This window comes from Olea europaea, chromosome 11, assembly GCF_002742605.1.
Source record: "Olea europaea var. sylvestris chromosome 11, O_europaea_v1, whole genome shotgun sequence".
In the NCBI taxonomy this organism is placed as follows: Eukaryota; Viridiplantae; Streptophyta; class Magnoliopsida; order Lamiales; family Oleaceae; genus Olea; species Olea europaea.
The window spans coordinates 542,033-565,074 of NC_036247.1; the positions used below are offsets into that span (position 1 = coordinate 542,033).

Sequence of the window (23,042 nt, forward strand, 5' to 3'; positions counted from 1 at the left end):
GATTATGACCAAGTCAAGCACAGACTACACAGTGAAAGTTTTAGTTCCTCGAACCAATCTGGTGACAAGAAAACAATGACTTGTACATGTGGTGCTTGTAATTTTGGCGTTGTTTTTAACCATAAACTCGAATATCTTGGTATTTGAAATTCGCTGTTTTGTTGAATACCATATTGAAGTAATTTGAGTTTCTTTAATAGTTTAAACTTTTAAATGAGATATTTTAAAATAATATTAGAGTAGAATCGTTGTGCGTGAGATACACCTTGAATTATAAATTAAATTTGATCTATAGAAGTGAATGGATGTTGAATATTAAATTTCAATAGATAATGTCTCATATGCATAGATTTTTAAATGAAGTGGTACAACAAATTCATTAAGAAAAGGAAGAATTGTAGTTGGGGGCCCAAATCTTTTAAATTATTGTAGATTATACCCAAGCCTCTCATTTTTACAATTGGGGTCCCAAACCTTTCATATCGAGTGTAGTTAGAGGACATGTAAATGGAATCCATGCAGATCGTTGACTTTTGGTCAACTAAAGATCAAATGAATGAATTTCATCCACATGTCATCTAGCTAGAGATGAAAGGGTTGGGATCCCAACTACAAAAAATAAAAGGTTTGCATATAATCTGCAACAATTTAAAAGGATTGGGACCCCAACCGCAAATCTCCCTTAAGAAAACGACAAGGCACAGGACTCAATGGCCATCTCAACTCGAGGAAAATTGGAAGCACGAACATGCAAGGTAGTCTTTGAGAATGCCCTCGACTTGAATGTTGGATTCCTTTGCTGTTGTTTACAACTGCAAATACTGCACAAACATTGGAGCTTTCAACATTTTCTTATTTACTTGGTCTCTTGCATCGTTCTTGGTTTTCTAGGTTAACTCGCATTTGATACTTTGACTGAAAACAACATAAAAGGTCTGGTCCACAATCCCAAATTGTATTCCATGCCATAGTCACGCCATGAAAACATATATAGAGAGAAAATCATAATGCATATTTCTACACATACCTCTGTTGAATATTCTCTTTCTCCACGCCTTTGTACTAGCGCATTTCTGTAGTTACTTTACCTCATCAAAAAAAATGTCTGAAATTCAATTTTATAAAAAAACAAAAGAGACTCACTAGATTTATGGAGATTAATTGAATAAGAAGCCCTGAACACCGAAGGTAAGAACGCTACACATACATATAAGCAAATCTTTTAAAATTTCACCATATTTGATGAGATTCTTTTGGAATTTGTAAGAATATATTCAAATTTACAAAATTCATTAGAATTTATAATCATCTAAAATTCATTAAAATCTTAGTTGAGAACACCTCATTAGTATCTTTGAAAAGTAGAAAATATATATTTACTAGTGATTTGGATAATTTTTTCATATAATCGATCGTCGTTTATTTTTAAGCTTGAAATCTATCCAAATCTTTTAAAATCCTTCTATTAGTGAAATCTTTATAAATTCACTAGATATTGAGAATACCTAAATTTTAAAGGATTTCATTGAAATCTCAATTGGAGACATCCAAATTTTAATAAATATCATTAAAATCTCAATTGAAGATACCTAAATTTATAATGATTTTTAAAATTTGTCACAGTCTCAATTGAGGACGCCCCCCTTTAATAAGTTTCAATGAAATTCTTTAAAATCTAAGTATCCTCAATAACTCATGAAATTATAACAATTTATTATCACTACAAATTTTATTTACTACACCACATTTTAACCACACTACAATTGGAACTTATTTTCAACAAATACACTACAGCAAATTTACAATTACAGTCCTAACTCAATAAAAACCAAAAATTTAAAAAAAAAATAATATATATATATATAGTATTGTAGTGATCTCCCCATCCCAAATTTAATTTTCATTTTCCTCAATCTTTTCCCACCCATTTTTCCCCACCAACCCCCCACCTACAAGCTCAATAATCTTTCTTGGAGCACGATGTGTACAATTTCTATGTAACCCCGCCATCCATGACCCATGCTCGAGGTCATGATAACCTTGAGCACTCTTCTGTGGCTTGAATATCCTCGAGTTCATATGGTCGGGCACGTCACACTCTCCCGTGGGCCACAACATCATTGACATCGGGCTCCCATAAGCGAGCTCAAGCTTGGATTTGAAGCCCCTATCTCGAACTATATAGCTCAATCTTCTCCCACACATTTAATCAAGCATAAGGTCGGGCTTTATGTTAAGGTCGGGCCTATACCCCAAGGATTGAGGTCGGGCTCCAAAAACGTCAATCTCACTTTGCCTACACCTCTTTATGACATTTATCTTCATCCAAATCACTTATTTATCACAGTTTGACTAAAGCTCAGACAAAATACTTTCATTATAACACAAACACTTTACATGATAAGGATAAGGGCTATAGGTAGTTGAATCCTTTTGCAACTCTACCACTAACATCTATAAATGCATAACCAAAGCTCATTGCTAAGGTACGTTTTTACAGACAATTTCAGTATACGTTCTTATATAAATTTCCTTTTTGACTAGTATCGAAGGGGTGATGAGAACACACATTCTTTCCTTTGTTTCAAGTATTGAAAGGTTCTGTTCATACTCTTTCTCAGTCCTCAAGTTTGGGAGATCTACCGAGTATGATTTTTGGTAGCATCAATGGCGTCGTCTATGGGAACCGCTGCCAAAAGCCATGGTGAACACAAGATTACGTCTTCCCCCAGCAAGCTCATCCGTCCGAGCTATCCTTCTCCCTCTGAAGATCATCTTCTCCCTCAAGAAGAATCATCAAAGATGCCAGTACCTTAGCATGTCGTTGTTACCGTCGAAGCATTCAAAGAGCTCGGGGCTTGGGCCCCACAGCCCTTTCGTAACGATGATGGGGTTGGAACCTCAGGTGTACCCATATGGCCTTGGCCTAGGGATGTAAACGAGTCGAGCCGAGCTCGGCTCGCGAGCCGAAATTTTAGGCTCGAGCTCGGCTCAAGTAAAATGATCGAGCTTTGCCGAGCCAAGTAAAAACTCGGCCAAAAAAATGGGCACGACCCGAGCTTTCCCAAGTCGAGTCAGGCAGGCTCAGTGTTTTGCTGAATTTTTTTTCCTATAAACATGCCAGCTGCCTAAAATAGGCAGCGTGCTGTTGCCTTTAAAATATTATTTTTTATTTTTTATTTATAAATATAGGCTTGTAAACCCGAGCCGACGAGTCACACAGCTCGGCTTGGGCTTTGTCCGACACCCCAAAATGAGACTCAACCCGACCCTTGGCTTGGTTCTTCCGAGCCTCGAGTTGGGCAGACTCGAGCTACCTAAGCCAACGAGCCCAATTACCATCCTACCTTAGCCTCGGAGAAAGTGATAATAGAGTCTATGAACTCGCCAAGATCATTCAAGAGGGAATCACGACAAGCCTAATACAGAAAGCTAAGGAGACAATAGGCTTTACCACTAACACACTATTCACTCCTGAGATATTATCATTTCCCTTATCGTTCAAATTCAAATACCCCCGTATAAAAGAACATGATGGAACTACCAACCCTATCAATCATCTCAATATCTACACTGACATCATGAACCTACAAGTTGCCCCAAGCCAGGTGATGTGTAAGGCTTTTCCTCAAACATTGACCAACGCTACCACGGATTGGTTCTCAACCTTAGAGCCCAATTCCATAGCCTCATTCTCTGATCTAGCCGACAAATTCTCTACTTTCTTTGCCAGCAGTAAGTGCATCCGAAAAACAGCAACTTCCCTCATGCAGCTTCGCCAAGGGTAGAATGAGACACTTTGCAATTTGATGACAAGGTTTAATAAGGAAAGACTTCGGATCTCAGGCCTTCATATCATAGTTGTAGTCTTAGCTTTAACGCATGCTATAAGGTGTGAAGCGTTCAAGATGTCTCTATCAAAGACCCCTCCAGCATTGGTAACCGACCTACTTTCCCGAGCTAAGAAGTACATCAACATAGAAGAGACTATGTTCCCAAGGAAAGATGCCACACCGTCAACTAAGCAAGAGCATAAAAGGCTGCATGAGCTTAATTTGCATCAAGATTGTCTTCGGGGTAAGACAAGTCATGATAACCCTTTAGCAATTTTTACTCGGCCGAATGCAACAATGTCTAATATTTTGATGGAGATCAAAGATATGAAAGAACTCAAATGGCCATCAAGGATGAAGTCCCCTCTTGAGTCCTGGGACAGGAACAAGTACTGTGAGTTTCATCGAGACCACGGGCACACAACTGAGGGCTGCCTTGCTCTAAAGCGAGAAATCCAAGCTCTCATCAAGAGGGGATTTTTGGGCGCCTATATAAGCCATGACAAGCACACGAGGAATAATCAGAATAAGGACAAGCCATTGGAGATCGGGGAAATCAACAACCAACAGCTAGTATAATTAATATCATCGTCGGAGGTACAGCCTCAGGAGGAGACTCGAGTAATGGACTCAAACTATACGCTAGGCCGTATCCATCAGTTTCTAGTATAGGCCTTGATAGAATGGAAGACATAACTTTCGGAACAAGTGACGCAGAAGGAGTGTCATTTCCTCATGATGATGCCTTGGTTATATCAACAATCATCACTAACTTTGAAGTAAAGAGAGTTCTTGTGGATAATGTAAGTGCCACCAATATATTGTCCCATGAGACATTCCTTCAAATGGATATATCAACCAAACAACTCAAGCAGGTTAGAGCCCCCCCCCCCCCTTCATGGGTTCGACAGTGGAGTCATCACATCGGAAGGCATTACTGAATTACCTCTAACGTTGGGATCAAAATGGAAGCAGTTAACACAAGTCATAACTTTCCATGTAGTCCTAGCTCCAATGGCCTACAATGCCATACTTGGAAGGCCGCTACTTAATGGGATAAAGGCTATTGTCTCAACTTTCCACTTGGCCATAAAATTTCCAACAAGTAATGGAGTAGGGGTAGTTCGAGGAAACCAAACTATGGCTAGACAGTGCTATGTCTCTAGCGTCTAGGGAATCAGAATTGATGGCATGCAGGTTTCAATGCTCGACCTTGAACCCTGTGGGAGAATGATCTATGTGGAAGAATTGGTAGAGGTCGAGCTCGAGCTTGGAAGGCAGGTCACCTTTGCAACGATGACAATCTAGATCTCTGTTGTGACCAATATATTGTCCCATGAGACATTCCTTCAAATGGATATATCAACCAAACAACTCAAGCAGGTTAGAGCCCCCCCCCCCCTTCATGGGTTCGACAGTGGAGTCATCACATCGGAAGGCATTACTGAATTACCTCTAACGTTGGGATCAAAATGGAAGCAGTTAACACAAGTCATAACTTTCCATGTAGTCCTAGCTCCAATGGCCTACAATGCCATACTTGGAAGGCCGCTACTTAATGGGATAAAGGCTATTGTCTCAACTTTCCACTTGGCCATAAAATTTCCAACAAGTAATGGAGTAGGGGTAGTTCGAGGAAACCAAACTATGGCTAGACAGTGCTATGTCTCTAGCGTCTAGGGAATCAGAATTGATGGCATGCAGGTTTCAATGCTCGACCTTGAACCCTGTGGGAGAATGATCTATGTGGAAGAATTGGTAGAGGTCGAGCTCGAGCTTGGAAGGCAGGTCACCTTTGCAACGATGACAATCTAGATCTCTGTTGTGTGGTGTACGGATGATGGGGATTGAATAAATAGATATATTAGTCAATAATAAATAGGCTATTAAAAGGTTTGAATGGATTTTAAGCTTAAAAATAATATGACAAACTCTTTTAAAATTTCACCATTTTTAATGAAATTCACGTGAATTATATGAAAAATCTATTTAACTTCGCTAAATTTTTGTCCAAGAGGCAGTCCCAAAAGTTGATCTTTGGTCCTTTTAGATTGTTTGAAATTTATTATCTGACAAAGTAAGAATATTATTTTTACTGTAAAGAGAATTTTCTCTCTGTTTACGCAAATTGGTTTCATCTTAATATGAGTTTTGGTTAAAAGAAATTGACAATTTTGTTTAACAATGAACAAATATATCCAAAATTTCAAGAGAATAAAAACATAAATTAAAGTTTTAAATCTTATTAATATACCTTCGTTGCATATTTAGCCCTTGTTTGAATCCCATTTTTTAATAATACATTTTTCTTTAAATTTATTTTCAATTACACATTATCTTAATAAAATAATTTTACACGTAACTCTAAAAAAATTTCTTATTTTTTAACTACATATTTTTAAAAAGAATAAAACTGCATGTACAAGGCAGTTCTTCACAGGGTCTTTACAGGCTTCTCACTGTAGCAATGGGGCCCACTTAAAAAATAAAATAAGGGGAAATATGACCCTCTCATGTTTGTTGCCTGGCCTGTACGTGCAGCATGTTTCTCTTAAAAAATCACTATTTCAAAATCCCTTTTTACCAAATCATGGGGCACAAAGAAGGCCTATTATTATGATGATAATAGTAATTAAATTTGAAAATATCTAACATAAATATTACGAGTATATAAAAATAAACAATTAAAAAAAATGCATACTACCTAATTCTCCTATCCCCTCTCTGATTTCTTTTCCTTTCCCGTCCCTGATGAATTAGTTAACGAGATTACCTTTTAATAATTCCAGTCCCATTATTTGGCATTATAATGGGATGAATAGTATTTTTTTTGAAAAATGAGTGGTTGAAAATTTTTTGATTTATGTGTAATATTATTTTATTGAAAATTATGTAATTAAAAGTAAGAGAGACAAAATTTAATTTAATGTAATGAGAAATAATTGGACTCAAACGGGGCTTATAAAGAGGAATGATAGTGCATGTGTATATAATGAGTGATAAAGTTGTTAAAATTTGTGTTTAATTTTCACTGAAATTGTATTCAAACATACATAGGCTTATATTTGACAAGCTTCAGAGTTCGTTCTTTTCTGTCCTTCTATATATTCTATTAGAATTGGGATTTTAAGTCTTTCGCACGCCTCTGTATAAATATGTATAACGAAACTGTAGGATTTTATAATTTGTTTACGGTGATCGTAATTCAATGTCGGTCATCCCAGAGGACGTACTCCTTGATGTGCTGTCGAGGTTACCGGCGGTCAGTCTCGTTCGATTCAAGTGCGCCTCGAAATCATGGTGCGCTCTTATTGATAGCTCATATCTCATCCAGTTGCATCTGAAGAAATCGTTAAATGACATCAAATCTCGCAAGATGCTTGCTGTTGGCAAATATCATCGTCGTAAAGAGGACAACCGTGTACCTGTCGGCTTTATATTCTACGTCATAAGCTTTGATTTTGGATTCAAAATTGCAGATGTTCAAGAGATAAAGCCTCCTGTTCAGCATTGTAATGACCGGGTGAGTATTATAGGCTCTTCCAGATTCCTAATTTGTCTACGATATACCTTTCAGAAAAGTTGCAGGGAAAAAATTGTTTTGTGGAATCCGTCTATAGGTAGTCACAGGATACTACCATTCACCCCTGTCGAGATTGAGGCCTTAGAGGCTAGAAAATACAGACATTATACGTTTAGTTATGGATTCGGATATGACAATGTTACGGATGACCACCAGGTTGCGAGATTTGTTTTGGATAACTATAATGGTGATTATGAAGTCAAAGTTTATAGCCTGAAATTGGATAGCTGGAAAAAGATTGAGAATATTCCACTGATTAGTATTTTTCGGGTTAGTCGGCCTAGTTTTGCCGATGGTTCTATGAAGTGGCTTGTGCAGGATAAGCAACCAAATTCTACGTTTTCACTTCTGGTTCTCTGTCTTAGAACCGAGGTGTTACGATCAGTGTCATTGCCAGAGGGTTTCAAGATGCCCCGACTTGTGGAGTTCTGTTCCTACTGTCGGTGTTGGACTAATTGGTCGGTTTACAGAAATTGTTTCTCACACGATTGTGACTTATGGAAATCACTGGATAATGAAAACAGTGATATTTGGACCAAGCTAAGGTTGCCTCATTCTGATGCTGATGGGGGAATGGTTTTCAGTGACATATACCAACACCTTAAGGAATCACTGCCGAAAAATCTGCATTCTGAATCCATAAAAATAAGCTCTGGGGACACCTGTTGTTGGGTTGAAAGCCTTGTTCAGGTAAAGAGAAGAAGCAAGAAAATAAGGGAGAGAGCTAGTCAAGCACAAGTAGAAAAATCCAAGAAATATAGAAGTAGTTTATGATTAAACTCATTTATTGTGTTTATGCTATAAGTAATTATTTTCTTTCCAATAATAACTAGAAAATTTAACACTAATTTGTTGTTTTACTTGTTGGAAAGTAGCGTGTGTTGCACCATATGGAAAATATTGAGTCGTCTGAATACAATATGAAAATGTTACCATGACACTATAAGAGGTGAGGATTTGTAATCTCAATCTGTCTTAATTTATGCACGTTCTGTTGAATAGCTCGTATCAAATCCAACTGTAACAATTCCGTCTCAAATATATAAAATTAAAATGATTTTATATACAAGTTAAATCCACCAATGACCACCAAACCCAGATTCATATAAATTTCTCTATCACTCATTTTTAAAAAGGTAAAATAGTAACTTCTGCATTATGAGGCTATTTAAGGCACATTTTTTATTTCATAAAATGAGAAATATAGTCGTTGATGGACATTCCTCCATGAAATTGTGAGATGCAAGTCAACAACTGCGACTGTATGGGGGTCCACTACCGATCGGAATTCTTCTACAAATGAGAAAATAATGTGGAACAAACAACCTCTATATATAGACCCATTCTCCCATGTATGCATGCGTAGCAATGCTGAAATTAAAATTTCAATGTATAGTTTTATTACAAAACAACAAAATCAAATACACATAGGACAATGAACCAAACCATTCTCATTACACTGTGGGCACCTTTCTTTTTTATCCCCGACCAAAACCTTACAACTTCCTCCACAATCCAAACATGGCACAAATCTTGCACCACCGCACCCTTCACAACCCAACCTACCCACTCCTCTCTCCACTCGTGTCCAACTCAGTATCCTCCCTAGTCTACCCGTCTCGTTCAAACTCACCACCTCTTCAACACCTCCTATGTATTTCCCCTTCACAAATAGCCTCGGAACACTCGCTCCTTCACCGACTAATTCTTTCAACTCGTTCAAAAACTCTCCGTGTAAAGAGATGTCACGTTCGTCGAACACGACTCTGTGAGTTTCGAGGATAGTTCTGATTCTGTTGCAGTTTTCGAATGTGGAACGGACGCCACCCAAAGAGGTGGTGTATAGAACCAGTGAGTCGGCTCCGCCCGGTGGACATTTCTCTTCGAACTCGCTTAATAGGTCGCGTTTGACAAAGGTTGAACTTTTACCCTCTTTTTCTCTCTCTAATCTGTCTCTCACTATGAATATGTTGTTTTTTAGTGAGTTCGACATCGCCCCAACTCGTGACTCCGCGTGTTCGGTCTTGTTTGATTGGAATTTCTTCAACTCAGTGCCCATGGGCTCGGTCTCTTTTAACTCGGTGGGCTTTGATGAAACTTTTGCTTCAAGCTCTTCAAGTGTGTGAAAGGAAAAGCTCTTACCTGGTGCTTTTACATTAGGAGCTTCGCTATCTTGTGCTGGTGGTGTACTATTGGTTCTTTTAGTTATGGCGGAAGCTGGCGGGGGTGGGCTGTTGAAAGTGGGCTTGATGTCCTCCAGTGCCTTGCTAACCTCATCCCACGTACCGGGAGCATCTTCAATGGCCTTAAGCTTGTCAAGAATGGGAAGTGGCACGTGCGTGGGCTTTTCGTCCTGTTGGTGATGTTCATCACCCATCTTGAGCCACGGCTCTTCGATTGCATTGACGTTGAATACGGCAAAGCTGGATGGTGGTGGACGGTAAACATCGATTCTCTTGGAGGAGGCGCACCCCATTGGAGCAGAAGCGTTTGGTGCGTTTGGTTCGTTTAGTGCACTGAATGTTATGACAGGTTATATTGTCATGTTATTGGTTCTTATCCTCGAGTTTATGTGTGGTCTTATTTTTCCCAGTTGTGGATATTGTAAGAACACGTGGTTGCTTTAGATTTTTGATTAATTTATATGGATCCAGAATTTCTTGTTATGCCAAAATCTTGGAGAAGACGTGTATGGCTAAGCATTAACACTTTAATTACACATAACTTTATCTATTTTGACCGCAAAATAAAATTTTATTCTCCAACTACGGACCGTGAAATTTGTATTCATCAACGTACTCTCACCAGACACAACCTATTTGAACAGCATTGCAGCAACTATTAAGCTATGTAAATTTTGGCCCCCCGAGACATAGTTTAATAGTGCAAAGAATAGGAGTGCGGTTATCTCACGCCTTGTTAACAGTCGCAGTGTACGGGTTCGATTCTTGAAATATAGAATTAGACCTCTTGTAAGTGCAGTATACAGGTAATTCTTGTCCCCTAACTTGTTCGGACACATCTCGAGATTTACCTCCTTCACAAAGTCTTAGGGGCAGAACAGTGGAGACCCTCAAAGTTGGAGTGCAACTTTTTTTTTTTTTTTTTAATGTAAATTTTGATAGCCAAATTGTCAATTCTAGAAGATGTCACCTGCACGTACAAAAAAAAAAATTCTAGAAGTTTGAATAAACATATTGGAGCTTGAGCCGACTTGTGCTAGTTGAACAACGGCGCGGGCATGTGAACTTTAATGCTCTTCAGATCCAAAATCTTGTGTCAATTTTGACCTATATATATAAAGTGGTTTATATTCTTCTAATTTTTCTACGTTAGATTGGCAAGTTTCCACAAATTTTTTGTAATACCCCAAAAATTTGTACAATATATTATGAGGGATAACTGCACGTTTTGAAATTTTAGAGTGACTTAGCAACTTAATCATTTTCTAGAATCTTGTATTAATATTTTGATAATTTGATGTGTGTGTGTGAGAGAGAGAGAGAGAGTTTCACATGAAATTAAATTTTAATATTATTTGGGATATCTATTAAATTATTATTGAATTATCTGATATGAAAGTATTTAGACAAGTATAGAGTTTTATCATACTTATAATTTAAAAATAAGAGTTTAAATGAAACTAGAATTTAATATTTGGATATATATTGAATTATTTGATAAAAGGGTGTTCCGATAAATTTAATGTTTTAACATATTTATACTAAAATCTTATCCTCATGTAATTAAAATTTTACTTGATAAGATTGTTTGTGAAGAGTCCAATTTAAATTCTAATTAAAATTTTTATAATATTCTAAGTAGCTCATTATCATTATCGCTGTTATAAATATCCTGTGCACTTTAATTCAAACAAATTTAGAGAGGCGGAAAGAGAAAATAAAAGAAAAACGTGTGGAAGAAAGAGAGAAAAGAACAAAAGAAGAGAGAGAGAAAAGGAAGATAGAGAAAGGAAAAGAACGGCAGAAAGAGAGAGAAAAGGAAAGGAAAAATAAAATTTTCTCGACACGTTCGAGATTTGTTCATAAAAATTTTCAATCCTAAATAGCTCAAGTACACAAGAAACTTAACGAATAGGTATGAATTTCTTTAAATGCCTCATGATTTTGTGTTTTCACTTTTCAATGTTTTAAGTTATGTGTTTTATGCACTATTATATTATTCAAAGTAAAGAAAGATGTTGTGGAAAATATCATAGGGCATTATTATGTAGATTTACACGAAAACCAGTCACAAGGCTAAATACCTTAACTGGAGATTGAGAATAGGTATGTCCTAAGTAAGAATGAGATGGTCAGTTCTCTATCCTACTAAGAAAGTTATATTATGTGCGTATTTTACTTGTTTTTTATATTAAAATGTGAAAAATGCTGGCATCAAATCTATACTGAGTATATTCATATGCTCATTTCATATTCTAAATTATTTTTACAGATGCTTAATGGTTGGAGGTTCAGACTGCCGATAGAGTCCATGTTGTTGGATCAAGAATTTACGATTTTCTTTTAATAATTAGTATTTAGTTAGAAAACATTTTGTTTTGTTCAAATTAAAATTTTATTTTTTTCTTCAAAATCAATGTTGAATTTTTTAAAAATAAGTGCTACATTTATATTTCATCAGTGGTTCAAATTTATATGACTTTTTATGATACAATAAAATAGTTTAGTTTATTTCATAATGTTTCTTCAAATTTTTTATATATTACAATGTGTCGATCAACTTTTATAATTGTTAAAGCGAATATTTAAGTAACTTTCGGAGCATAAGTTTCGAGGCATTACAGCATGGTACTAGAGCCAGTCAATCTTTCCCGCAGACTTATAAAATTAAAATTTTATATTTCTTTATATGTTAAAATTAAATAAATTTTGATCCACACGACATCTACCAGCATGATCAACTTCTAATTGATGATCTAAGGTATGAAATTATTTTAGTAGCTTTAAATGTCCGTTTAATGAGTTTTGGATTTTTTATACTGTGCAAAAAATTATAATTATGATGTTGGATGTCAAAATTTTAATAAATTTGATAAAACTGTTTTATATGTAGCACTAATTGCAAAATCACATGTTTATGATTTTCATGTAGAAATATCTATGTTATGTGTATATCTTTTGAGTGGATATATTTAATTATGCACTACATACGTGCATCTAAATTGACACCAAATCAATATTTTCAAATCAAATGACAAAAAAAAAACAACAACAATAATAATAATAATAATAATAATAATAATAATAATAATAATAATAATAATAATAATAATAATAATAATGGAGAACTTATTGTTTGAGTTTTCTTAATTTGCTTATTCAAAAGACTGAAAGACTTTGTCAAAAAGACCTAAACTGTTTAAGCAAGCCTAGAATTTAAGAAGTCCACTTGTGACCCCCTTCCTTACTTGGAAACCTTTCAGTTGCGTGTTATTCAATCAATAAAATGAAAAACAATATTGCAAACGCTCAGAAATGCAAAAAATTAAAAAAAATTAAAAAAAATTAAAAAAAAAATGTAAAGTCCATTTAATCAAATCTTAGTGGAAACAATGTAAATATAGTGAACAGAAACAACATTATTTTATCGTCATCAGCTATACCAAGATAGTGAAACTGACTTGAATGGCATCTAATATACGATCCCCACATTTAAGGTTTAGATGGCAACTAACTTAGCACAAGAGTTACTGGCCGCTATACGAGAGATATCGTCGCATCAACCACCTCAAAAGCCACAAAGCAAGTCGGGAACATCTTCAATTATAGAACAATTTCGCAAGATGCACCGACCCGTATTTGAAGGTGGCCCCAATCCACTGGCTGCTGAAGAATGGCTTCGCCATCTTGAGCGTATCTTCAAATTTATCGAATACACTAATGCACAAAAGATCCTTTGTGCGGTATTTATGATGGAGAAGGGAGCAGGTCATTGGTGGGAAATGACTACTAGATCCCACAAAGAGGAGCAACAGTGTAACCTTACATGAGCACGGTTCAAAAAGATAGTACTTCAGAAGTACTTTCTAACTACTTTAAGAGACAAGAAGAAAGTTTCTTGAGCTGAAGCAGGGAAACATCATGCTTACCGATTATAAGTGAAAATTTGAGGAGTTATCTAGATTTACCACATAGTTGGTGGACACAAGGGAGAATGAGCTCAACAATTTGAGCATCGACTGAGAACAGGCATTAGAAAAAACAGTGGCAATATTCCAATTAGTTACTTATCAGGAAGTTCTGGAGAAGGCTCAAGTATACGTCTTTGATGACGGCCAGATTGGTGAAAGCAGTAAGCAGGAGACAAGCTCCTTAGATAAGCGCAAGTGGTATGATAATAATAAGAGGAATGGAAAAGGTCCCAACAAGAAGGGAAGGACAAAAACATATGCCAATATTCGTGACAAGAATCCACGTCCTCTTTGCCTTAAAAGTCATAAACCTCATAAGGGAGAATGCTTGGCAGGAAAAGGTATCTGTTACAAATGTGGCAAGTCAGGACACGTTGCGAAAGATTTCATTAAGGTATAACCTAAGAAGACTGAAGATCAAAAGGTAGGCAAGGCAAGAGTTTTTGCTTTAACACAGGAAGAGGCAGAGCTCGACTGCAATGTAATGACAGGTATCATATCAATCTCTGATATGCCTACCTTTATATTAATTGGTCAGGAGCTACATACTCGTTTATTTCTTCAACATTCATTTCAAAGTCGAATATAGAATGTGTACCCCTTAATAACATATTAGAAGTATCACTACCATCTGGGAAGGTGCTTAATGCAAATTATATAGCGAGGAACCTAAATTTAGAAATGGATGGGAATATTATATAAACTGACTTAGTAGTCCTAGATATGAAAGATTTTGATATTATACTTGGAATGGACTAGTTGTCGAAAAATCATGCAACCATTCGTTGTTTTGAGAAGGATGTAATTTTTCAACGACCTGATGAAAAAGAATTTCATTTCTTTGGAACAAGGAAGAGACCTCTACCCTGACTTATATCAGCAGTCCAAGCTGAATGCTTATTGAAAAAGAAGTCTGCTCAAGGATCCTTAGTGTATTTGACCAACATTGATTAGAAAGAGTTAATCATCAACGAAGTTCGAGTGGTTACAAATTTTTCAAATGTATTTCTAGAAGATTTACCAGGAATGCTCCAAACTGAAAGGTCGAGTTTACTATTGACCTGTACCGGGTGCCAAGCCAATTTCAAAGGACCTTTATCGTATGGCACCAATAGAATTTCAGGAATTAAAAGTATAATTGCAGGAGTTGCTAGACAAGGATTTTATTCCAGTGTTTCAACATGGGGAGCTCCAATATTGTTCGTAAAGAAGAAGGATAGATCGATGAAAATGTGTATCAATTATTGAGAGATGTGTTGTACTACAATTAAAAATAAATATCCCCTTCCTAGAATTGAAGACTTATTTGACCAGCTACAAGGTGTCAAGGTTTTCTCAAAAAATTGATTTAAGATCAGGCTATCATCAGTTGAAAATTAAATCAACTGACGTTCCTAAGACCGCATTCAGGACTTGATGTGGGCACTTTGAGTTCTTGGTGATGCATTTTGGCTTGACAAATGCACTAGCGGTCTTCATAAATCTCACGAATCGAGTTTTCCACAACTATCTAGATCAGTTTGTTATTGTCTTCATCAATGATATATTAATCTATTCAAAGAGTGAGCATGAACATACGAAACATCTAAGGATTATTTTTGAAATATTGAGGAAGGAAAAGCTCTATGTCAAATTTAAAAAACGCGAATTTTAGGTCAATAGAGTGGAATTTTTTGGCCACATAATCACAGCCCAAGGAATTGAAGTTGACCGAGTAAAGTGGAAGCAATTATCAATTGGTCTTGGCCAATAAATGTTAGAGAAGTCCACGGTTTCTTAGGATTAGCAGGTTACTACAGGAGATTTATTGAAGGATTTTCAAATATTGTCGTCCCAATGACCTAGTTAACGAGAAAAACGTGAAGTTTCAATGGACGGATATGTGCAAATAAAGCTTTCAGGAACTAAAACAGAAATTGATCTCAGCTCCAGTCTTGACCATACCCAAAGGGTTAGAAGGCTCCGTTACTACACCGATGCATCTAAGCAAGGTCTAGGATGCATACTTATACGGCATGGTAAAGTTATCACATATGCTTCCAGATAATTGAAATCGTATGAAGAAAACTATCCGGCGCACGACTTGGAGTTAGCATAAGTAATTCATGCAATAAAAATATGGCAACGTTACCTCTACGGAACTAAATGTGATATTTATACAAACTACAAGAGCCTAAAGTACTTCTTCACCCAGAAGGAATTGAACATGAGGCAACGCAGATGGCTAGAATTAATCAAAGATTTTGATTGTGTCATTCATTATCATCCAGAAAAAGCCAATGTAGTTACTAATGCATTAAGCAGAAAGACAGCAGGACGTTTGACAGCTTTACCTACTACACAGAAATCATTAATCAGAGATATAGATAACTTACGATTTGAGGTGATCTTACCTCCAGCAGATATTGCAGCAAGAATTGCTACCCTCATAGTTCAACCTACTATTCGAGATCGAATTAAGAAAGCTCAGGATAGTGATCCATTTCTACAAAAGATTAAAGGTGAAGTTGGCACTGGCAAACGAAAAGGTTTTGAGCTAGCTAAAGATAACACCTTGATGTTTAAAGAAAGATTGTGTGTGCCAAAGGATTAGGAGATACGAAAAGAATATCAAAAGGAGCTCTCTTTGCCCCCATATGCAACACATGCTGGAGTAACAAAAATGTATAAAGACCTCCAAAGTATATTCTGATAGCGAAATATGAAAAGAGGAATGGCATATTTGTAAAGAATTGCATGGTTTTCCAGCAAGTGAAAGCAGAACATAAAAGATCGTCAAGATTATTAAACCCACTAGAGATTCGTAAATGGAAATGGGAGCACATTGCCGTGGATTTTGTAATTGGTTTTCCAAAATCAAATAAAGGAAATGATGCAATCTGGGTTATTATTGATAGATTGACAAAGTCAGCTCACTTCTTACTAGTAAATATGATTTTTAATATGGATCAATTAGCTCAGCTATATATATTAGATAAGTGATCAAATTACATAGGATCCCAGTCTCAATTGTGCCAGAGATCCAAGATTCACCTCGAAATTTTGGAAAAGCAGGCACAAGGCAATGAGGAGTAAGCTAAACTTTAATACAACTTTCCACCCATGGTCAGATGGTCAGTCAGATAAGACCATTCAAATTCTTGAAGACATGCTTCGAGCATGTGTCCTAGATCTTGGAGGAAGCTGGGAAAAGCATCTACCATTGGTAGAATTTGCTTATAATAATAGCTTTCAGACTACCATAGAAATGGCCCCTTATAGGGCTTTATATGGTAGGAGGTGCAGATCTCCAGCTCATTGGGATGAAATTGGTGAGGGAAGAATTTTAGGGCATGAGATTATTAAGCGAATAGCCCAAGGTATTGAAAAGATTTAGGCCAGAATAAAGACTGTCCAAGACCGACAGAAAAATTATGCAAATACAATAGGAAGGATCTTAAGTTCGAGGTCGGTGCAAAGTTTTCCTAAAAATAGCTCCTATAAAGGGAATTATTCGATTTAGAAAAAGGGGAAAGATCTAACCAAGATACATTGGACCTTTTAAGATTTTGAAATGTGTGGGAACTGTAGCTTACGAGCTAGCATTGTCTCCCGAACTTTCAGTAGTACAAAATGTCTTTCATGTCTATATGCTTCAAAAATATGTTTCAGATCCTAGCCACGTAATTAATCCTAAACCGCTAGACATTCATCCAGATCTAACTTACGAGGAAGCTCCAATAGTCATATGGATAGGAAGATTTGAACACTTCAGAAGAGAGAAATTCCATTGGTAAAAGTTCAGTGGCGAAATCACACGGTGGAAGAGTCCACTTGGGAACATGAGGTAGATATTAAAGTTTAATACCCACAACTTTTTTGATAACCAAGGTAAATTTCGATGACGAAATTTTTTTAAGAAGGGAATGATGTAATACCCCAAAAATTCGTACAATATATTATGAGGCATTTGAAATTTAAGATGACTTAGCAACTTAACCATTTTCTAGGATCTTATGTTAATATTCTTGAAAATTTGATATGTATGAGTTTCACATAAAATTAAATTTTAATATTATTTTAGATATCTATTAAATTATCTAATATGAAAGTATTTAGAGATGTTTAGAGTTTTATCATACTTTTAATTTGAAAATAAGAGTTTTAATGAAACTAGAATTTAATATTTGGTTATATATTGAATTATTTGATAAAAGGGTGTTCAGATAAATTTAGTGTTTTAACATATTTATACTAGAATTTTATCCTCATGTAATTAGAATTTTATTTGATAAAATTGTTTGCTAAGAGTCCAATTTAAATTCTAATTAAGAATTCTATTAAAATTATATGTAGATCATTATCATTATCACACCTATAAATACTTTCTTATTGTACACTTTAATTCACACAATTTTAGAGAAGAAAACAAAAGAAAAAAGTGTGAAAGAAAGAGAGAAAGGAACGAAAGAAGAGAGAGATAAAGAGAAAGGAAACTAAACGGTACAGGCAGAGAGAGGGGAAAAAGAAAAGAAAAGAAAATTTTCTCGACGCATTCGAGATCTGTTTCGTAAGAATTTTCAATCCTAAATAACTCAAGTACATAAAGAATTTAACGAATATGTATGGATTTCTCTAAATGCCAAGTTATTTTGTGTTTTCACTTTTTAATGTTTTAAGTTATGTGTTTTATGCGCTATTATATGATCCAAAGTAAAGAAAGATGTTGTGGAAAATATCATAGGGTATTATTGTGTAGATCAACACGGAAATCAGCCACAGGGCTAAATACCATAAGTGGAGATTGAGAATGGGTATGACCTAAGTTAAAATAAGACGGTCAGATTTCTATCCCACTAAAAAAGTTATGTTATGTGCGTATTTTACTTACTTTTTATATTAAATTGTGAAAATAGTGACTTGAAATCTATACTGAGTATATTCATATGCTCATCCCATATTCGAAATTATTTTTACAGATACTTAATGGATCAGAGTTAGAAATTGAGACTGCTGACACAGTCCGTGTTGCTAGATCAAGAATTTACAATTTTCTTTCAATATTTTATATTTAGTTAAAAAGCTTTCTTTTATTCTAATTAGAATTTTATTTTTTTCCTTCAAAATCAATGTTGAATTTTTAAAATTAAGTGTTAAATTTATATTCCATCAGTGGTTTGAATTTATATGACTTTTTATGAGACAATAAAATAGTTTAATTTATTTCCGCAACGTTTCTTCAATTTTTTTTTTTATATATTATAATGTGTTGATCAACATTTATAATGGTTAAAGTTATTATTTAAGTAACATTCGATACATAGGTTTCGAGATGTCAGAATTTTTTTCTCAATTTATTTCAATTTCAAGTGACATCCCGACCTTCATTTTTTTATTCATCTGTAATTGATTTTGAAAAAATAAATATACTAAATTAATCTACTTGCTGAGCACAACACACTCGGCCAAAAGAATATTTTGTCCAACTAGCGGAACCCAGTCAAATAATTGGTCAAACCAACTTATAAAACCAACTCTCAACAAACTAAAAGAACCAAAAAAGGCAACTCCGAGGAACTGCTAGGGAACTATTAGTAGCAAAGGTTTAGGCATGATACAGTATGGCATACCATTGAGAGCAACATGAAGAAGATCATTTATCTATAACGATTGCAATACATATTACATAATAAAGTTGATGCACAAAACCAGATGAAGGGTAAGATCCACAAGAGCAATTACAAAACCCCCAAAAACAGAGCCAATGATTGATTCACAAACAAGTCTATAATGTCATATTCAGTTCACCAAGACTCCATTTTCTTGATAGCCTTCTCTACTGCAGGTAAATTCTTCTTGAAGGATGACCACTGCTCGGCTGTCAGACTTATTCCTGCACAATAGGAGGAAGAAACAAGCTTCAACTAAAGCACAACAAAAATAAATAGAAAAAATATGTATGCAGCAACTAACAAGTGAAGTGATGTAGCATAACCAAGGCCATTATGCTCGAGGACACTCCTATCAAATTCGGGAAACACTGAAATAAGATTAGGTCAATATTAAGACCCTAAACCATGATGCTTAGGAATTAAACTCAGCCAACAAAGTATTTAAGGATCTCATTATCATTAACAGGTACTGATGCTCTCATTAATCATGCTCTCCAATCTTGAGAAATAGAAGCTTTTGAAAAACCAAAAGCTAAGACTAAAAGAAACAGTTTTTAGGGATAATTTTAGGAAATGCTTTGTCTAGTTAGAGCATCTCCAACCATGGTGTAAAATAGATCCAAATTATAATTTAGATCTCCAAAATAACAAAAGACCCTCTTGAGATGCAAAGGAAATGCATATTGTATTTTCCGGCAGAAAATTTAAAAAAATATGTAAATTTACATTTTATTTACATCCACAACTGGCAAAAAGTGGATTTAGGTCTTCGCATCTGAACAAAATTTGAATTTAGATTCGCCGAGATATAAATAAGGATGCAAAAGTAATTTTGGAGATACCAATTTATATCCAATTTTACACCACCATTGGAAATGCTTTTAGAAGAGCTGACCCAACGAAGCTTCCTAACAAAACTCTTTTACAAAAAGCAGAAGCACCCAAACAAGCCCTGTATAATGACATCATTGGACCCATAAATTTATATACCAAACAAGCAAATAAGATGGGTGAATTACACGGATATCCAGCTCTTGCATTCAGACTGAGGACCTCGGCAATTGTTTTGGGGGTTGACTACCAGGGATGTTGCGAGCATATCTCATATTGAATTTATAATTTTGAATGGGAAAACCATCTTGTCTAGGCTCAATATCAGAACTTCTTACCAGAAACAACCATCTTGTTTTGGCTTCTCATATATATAAACCCACTTAACACAATTCGCGAAGCTCTTAGAAAACTAATCATTTTCGTGTAACTCCACAAATATCTCATTACCAAAAAGCTTATAATAAGGGATTCACCAGAAAACTACATTAACATTTTGATTTATGATAGAAGCCAAGTATTTTGGAAACAAAGATTAAAATTTCTAATCGTTGGGAAAGAAATAGCATCAGTACTGAAATGCAAAGTAATTCAGAAATTTCTTATAGTAAAAGCTACCAAATGAAACAATTACCTTTAGCTGTTGGAAGCTCTTTACCGTCTCTCTTGTAATACTCCCTAATTGATATCAAAGTTTTCCCTCTAAAATCAGATATTGTCACCCTTCTCTTATCAGACAACTGTACCAAAACATAATGAAAAACAATAGGCAATCAATAAGAATCTGTAGGAAAGGGAAATGTGAAAAAGAAAAGAGGATCAAATACCATTCTTGTGAATTTAGAATTGCCAAAATACTTGGAGGCTAATGCCTATCGCAATCAAGCAGCATATAATTCGATTTATATCTTAAGCAATTCATATTAACATTGAGGTAGTGTTTTCAAATTGGAGTCTGAATATTCAATTTCAATGGCAAGCCTTTAGTTCCGTGCAAATAAACGAAGTAGTGAATTTGTCAATTAGATTAAAAAAACCAATAAAACATAGTCCAGAGACTGAACAAATTTAATCCCTAACAAAACCCGGAACTTTAAATTCAATGCGTTCACTGTAACCCCGCCCTTTATTTGTTTGCACAGAATTCAATCAAGATTCAAAACTGAACTCAGAAACGGAAAATATGTTCAAACTCAATTTTCTTTGTCCTCATAGTTTCTACTATAAAAGCTGTGAACTCTGCACAATTGACCACAACCTTAGGGTTCATACCGTGCTAAAACCCAAAAAATTTGAAATTATAAATGTACACAACCCAGAAACCCAAAGCTTAAACTACCTCATAATAAAACAAACTTTATCAATCAGTAATATACACAAAATCGAATGCCGAATAAAAATTAGTTTCAAAATTAATCCATAATAAAACTCACTCGGCAAATTATCAAGCCACCCTCATCATCGTACTCTTTTCCGCCTCTTGTTTTATTATGCTCCTCCTCTTCTTCCTCCTCCTCCTCCTCCTTTTCCTCCTGTTGTTCTGCTTTAGCCTGTTGTTCCTGAAGGTACAACTCCACTACCTGTCTAACGAACTTCTTCCAAGTCGGGTCGGACAGATTCATTTGCAGCTTCTCGGATGCGGACTTCCGGATCTTGTACTCCGTTGTTTCTTCCATATTTGAATTTTTCAAAATTTCCAACACCGTTTCCTCGACTTTTTGTTGGGTTTCTGCATCCATTTTTTTTTTTCTCAAGTTTCTCACTTTTTGCTCTTCCGATTTTCCTTGGTATAGGCAGGGAGATTCTTGAATGCAGAGGAAAGTAGTGTAGGGTATTAAAGACTTGGTCAAGCATCACTTTTTCGAGTTAATTGTTTCAATAGTTATTGAAGTTAGATCTATATTTTTAATTAGAGATTAAAATTTAAAATATCGAATTTTGATCACTAATTTTAAGTTCATATCTTCAACTGCTCACTAAAATTTAAAACGTCAAGTTTTAACCACTAAACCTTGAAAAATGTACATTACTCACCATAAAACTTAATATTTTTCAAAATTTAACATTTATGCTAGTAAGTAACGTACTGCATTTGTCAAGGTTCAATGGTCAAAACTGGAAATTTTAAATTTTGGTGAGCAATCGAAGACATGGATCTAAGTTCAATGACCAAGCCTTGACGTTTTAAATTTTAGTAACCAATCAAAGATATGGACATAAATTCAGTGATCATTGAAACAATTAATTCCACGTTTTCACAATAGTTAAAAATAGAGTGATTATATTTCCACCCCATTTTTATTTACAGTCAAACTCCTCAATCTTTGCTCATTATGGCCCCGTTTGTTTCTCATTTTTGGAAGAATGAAAATGAAAAATATAGTCATTACGGACTCCACACAATAGATAAAAATTCAAATTTTGTGGTTCTATGTGACAACGATTATATTTTTCATTTTAATGAGAAAATAATGGGAAACAAACGAGGGCTATATCAATTATTTTCTTAACTTTTTTATATCGAATTCTTATATTCAACTTTTCATTAATAATCATTTTTTATGATAATTTATAACAAAAAAATAATCGTGTTCTGAAATGAGGAAAAAATATTTTTTTGCACTTTTCATTTATTTATTTTCTTAAAAATATGATGAAAAATAAGTTATTTTACATCATTTCAACTAATTTTTGGACACAAAATTGTTATAAAATACAAAATGTGTTATCTAATGAAATGTTTGAAGATAAAAATGACATAAAAAAATCGTTAAGGACGTACTATTATAATGAGAAAATATTAAGGACTTTAAGTAAGTTGCTACCAGTGTGAACCATTGGTAATCTACAATATATTTAGCTTTAAGTCTAATATTCCCTCATTTATTCTCATGTCTTTACTTTTCTATTTTACCCTTATATTTTTATGTTTATGGTTAATAATACCCTTAAAATTAAATTTATTTCAACTAAATTCAATTATTATTAAA

At 34.9% G+C, this 23,042-nt stretch overlaps 3 protein-coding genes across 3 annotated transcripts; 1 reads left to right on the top strand and 2 right to left on the bottom strand.

Moving 5' to 3' along the window:
- The first annotated feature begins 7,019 nt into the window (after positions 1–7,019).
- Positions 7,020–8,720, top strand: LOC111402886 (F-box protein CPR30-like). Its single transcript, XM_023031200.1, has one exon. It carries the CDS (start codon positions 7,042–7,044, stop codon positions 8,188–8,190), a length of 1,149 nt encoding a protein of 382 aa, XP_022886968.1. The 5' UTR covers positions 7,020–7,041; the 3' UTR covers positions 8,191–8,720.
- A 52-nt stretch (positions 8,721–8,772) lies between these two features.
- LOC111402887 (uncharacterized protein At5g39865) lies at positions 8,773–9,977 on the bottom strand. Its single transcript, XM_023031202.1, has one exon. The coding sequence runs from the start codon at positions 9,890–9,892 to the stop codon at positions 8,834–8,836; it is 1,059 nt and encodes a 352-aa protein (XP_022886970.1). The 5' UTR covers positions 9,893–9,977; the 3' UTR covers positions 8,773–8,833.
- Positions 9,978–19,117: 9,140 nt separating this feature from the next.
- Positions 19,118–21,881, bottom strand: LOC111402888 (RNA polymerase II transcriptional coactivator KELP-like). Its single transcript, XM_023031203.1, has 3 exons — positions 21,486–21,881; positions 20,687–20,792; positions 19,118–19,442 (listed from the first exon to the last, which is right to left on the bottom strand). The coding sequence occupies exons 1-3, from the start codon at positions 21,789–21,791 to the stop codon at positions 19,354–19,356; spliced, it is 501 nt and encodes a 166-aa protein (XP_022886971.1). The 5' UTR covers positions 21,792–21,881; the 3' UTR covers positions 19,118–19,353.
- Between the last annotated feature and the right edge of the window lie 1,161 nt (positions 21,882–23,042).

Bases quoted from the DNA above. Each gene is read 5' to 3' on its own strand.
- LOC111402888 (XM_023031203.1), bottom strand. From the start codon at position 21,791: ATGGATGCAGAAACCCAACAAAAAGTCGAGGAAACGGTGTTGGAAATT. The intron at 20,793-21,485 runs GTGAGTTTTATT...GTTTTGGTACAG, and splicing joins GTGGCTTGATAATTTGCCGA to TTGTCTGATAAGAGAAGGGT. The intron at 19,443-20,686 runs GTAATTGTTTCA...CCTATTGTGCAG, and splicing joins AGAGCTTCCAACAGCTAAAG to GAATAAGTCTGACAGCCGAG.
- LOC111402886 (XM_023031200.1), top strand. From the start codon at position 7,042: ATGTCGGTCATCCCAGAGGACGTACTCCTTGATGTGCTGTCGAGGTTA.
- LOC111402887 (XM_023031202.1), bottom strand. From the start codon at position 9,892: ATGGGGTGCGCCTCCTCCAAGAGAATCGATGTTTACCGTCCACCACCA.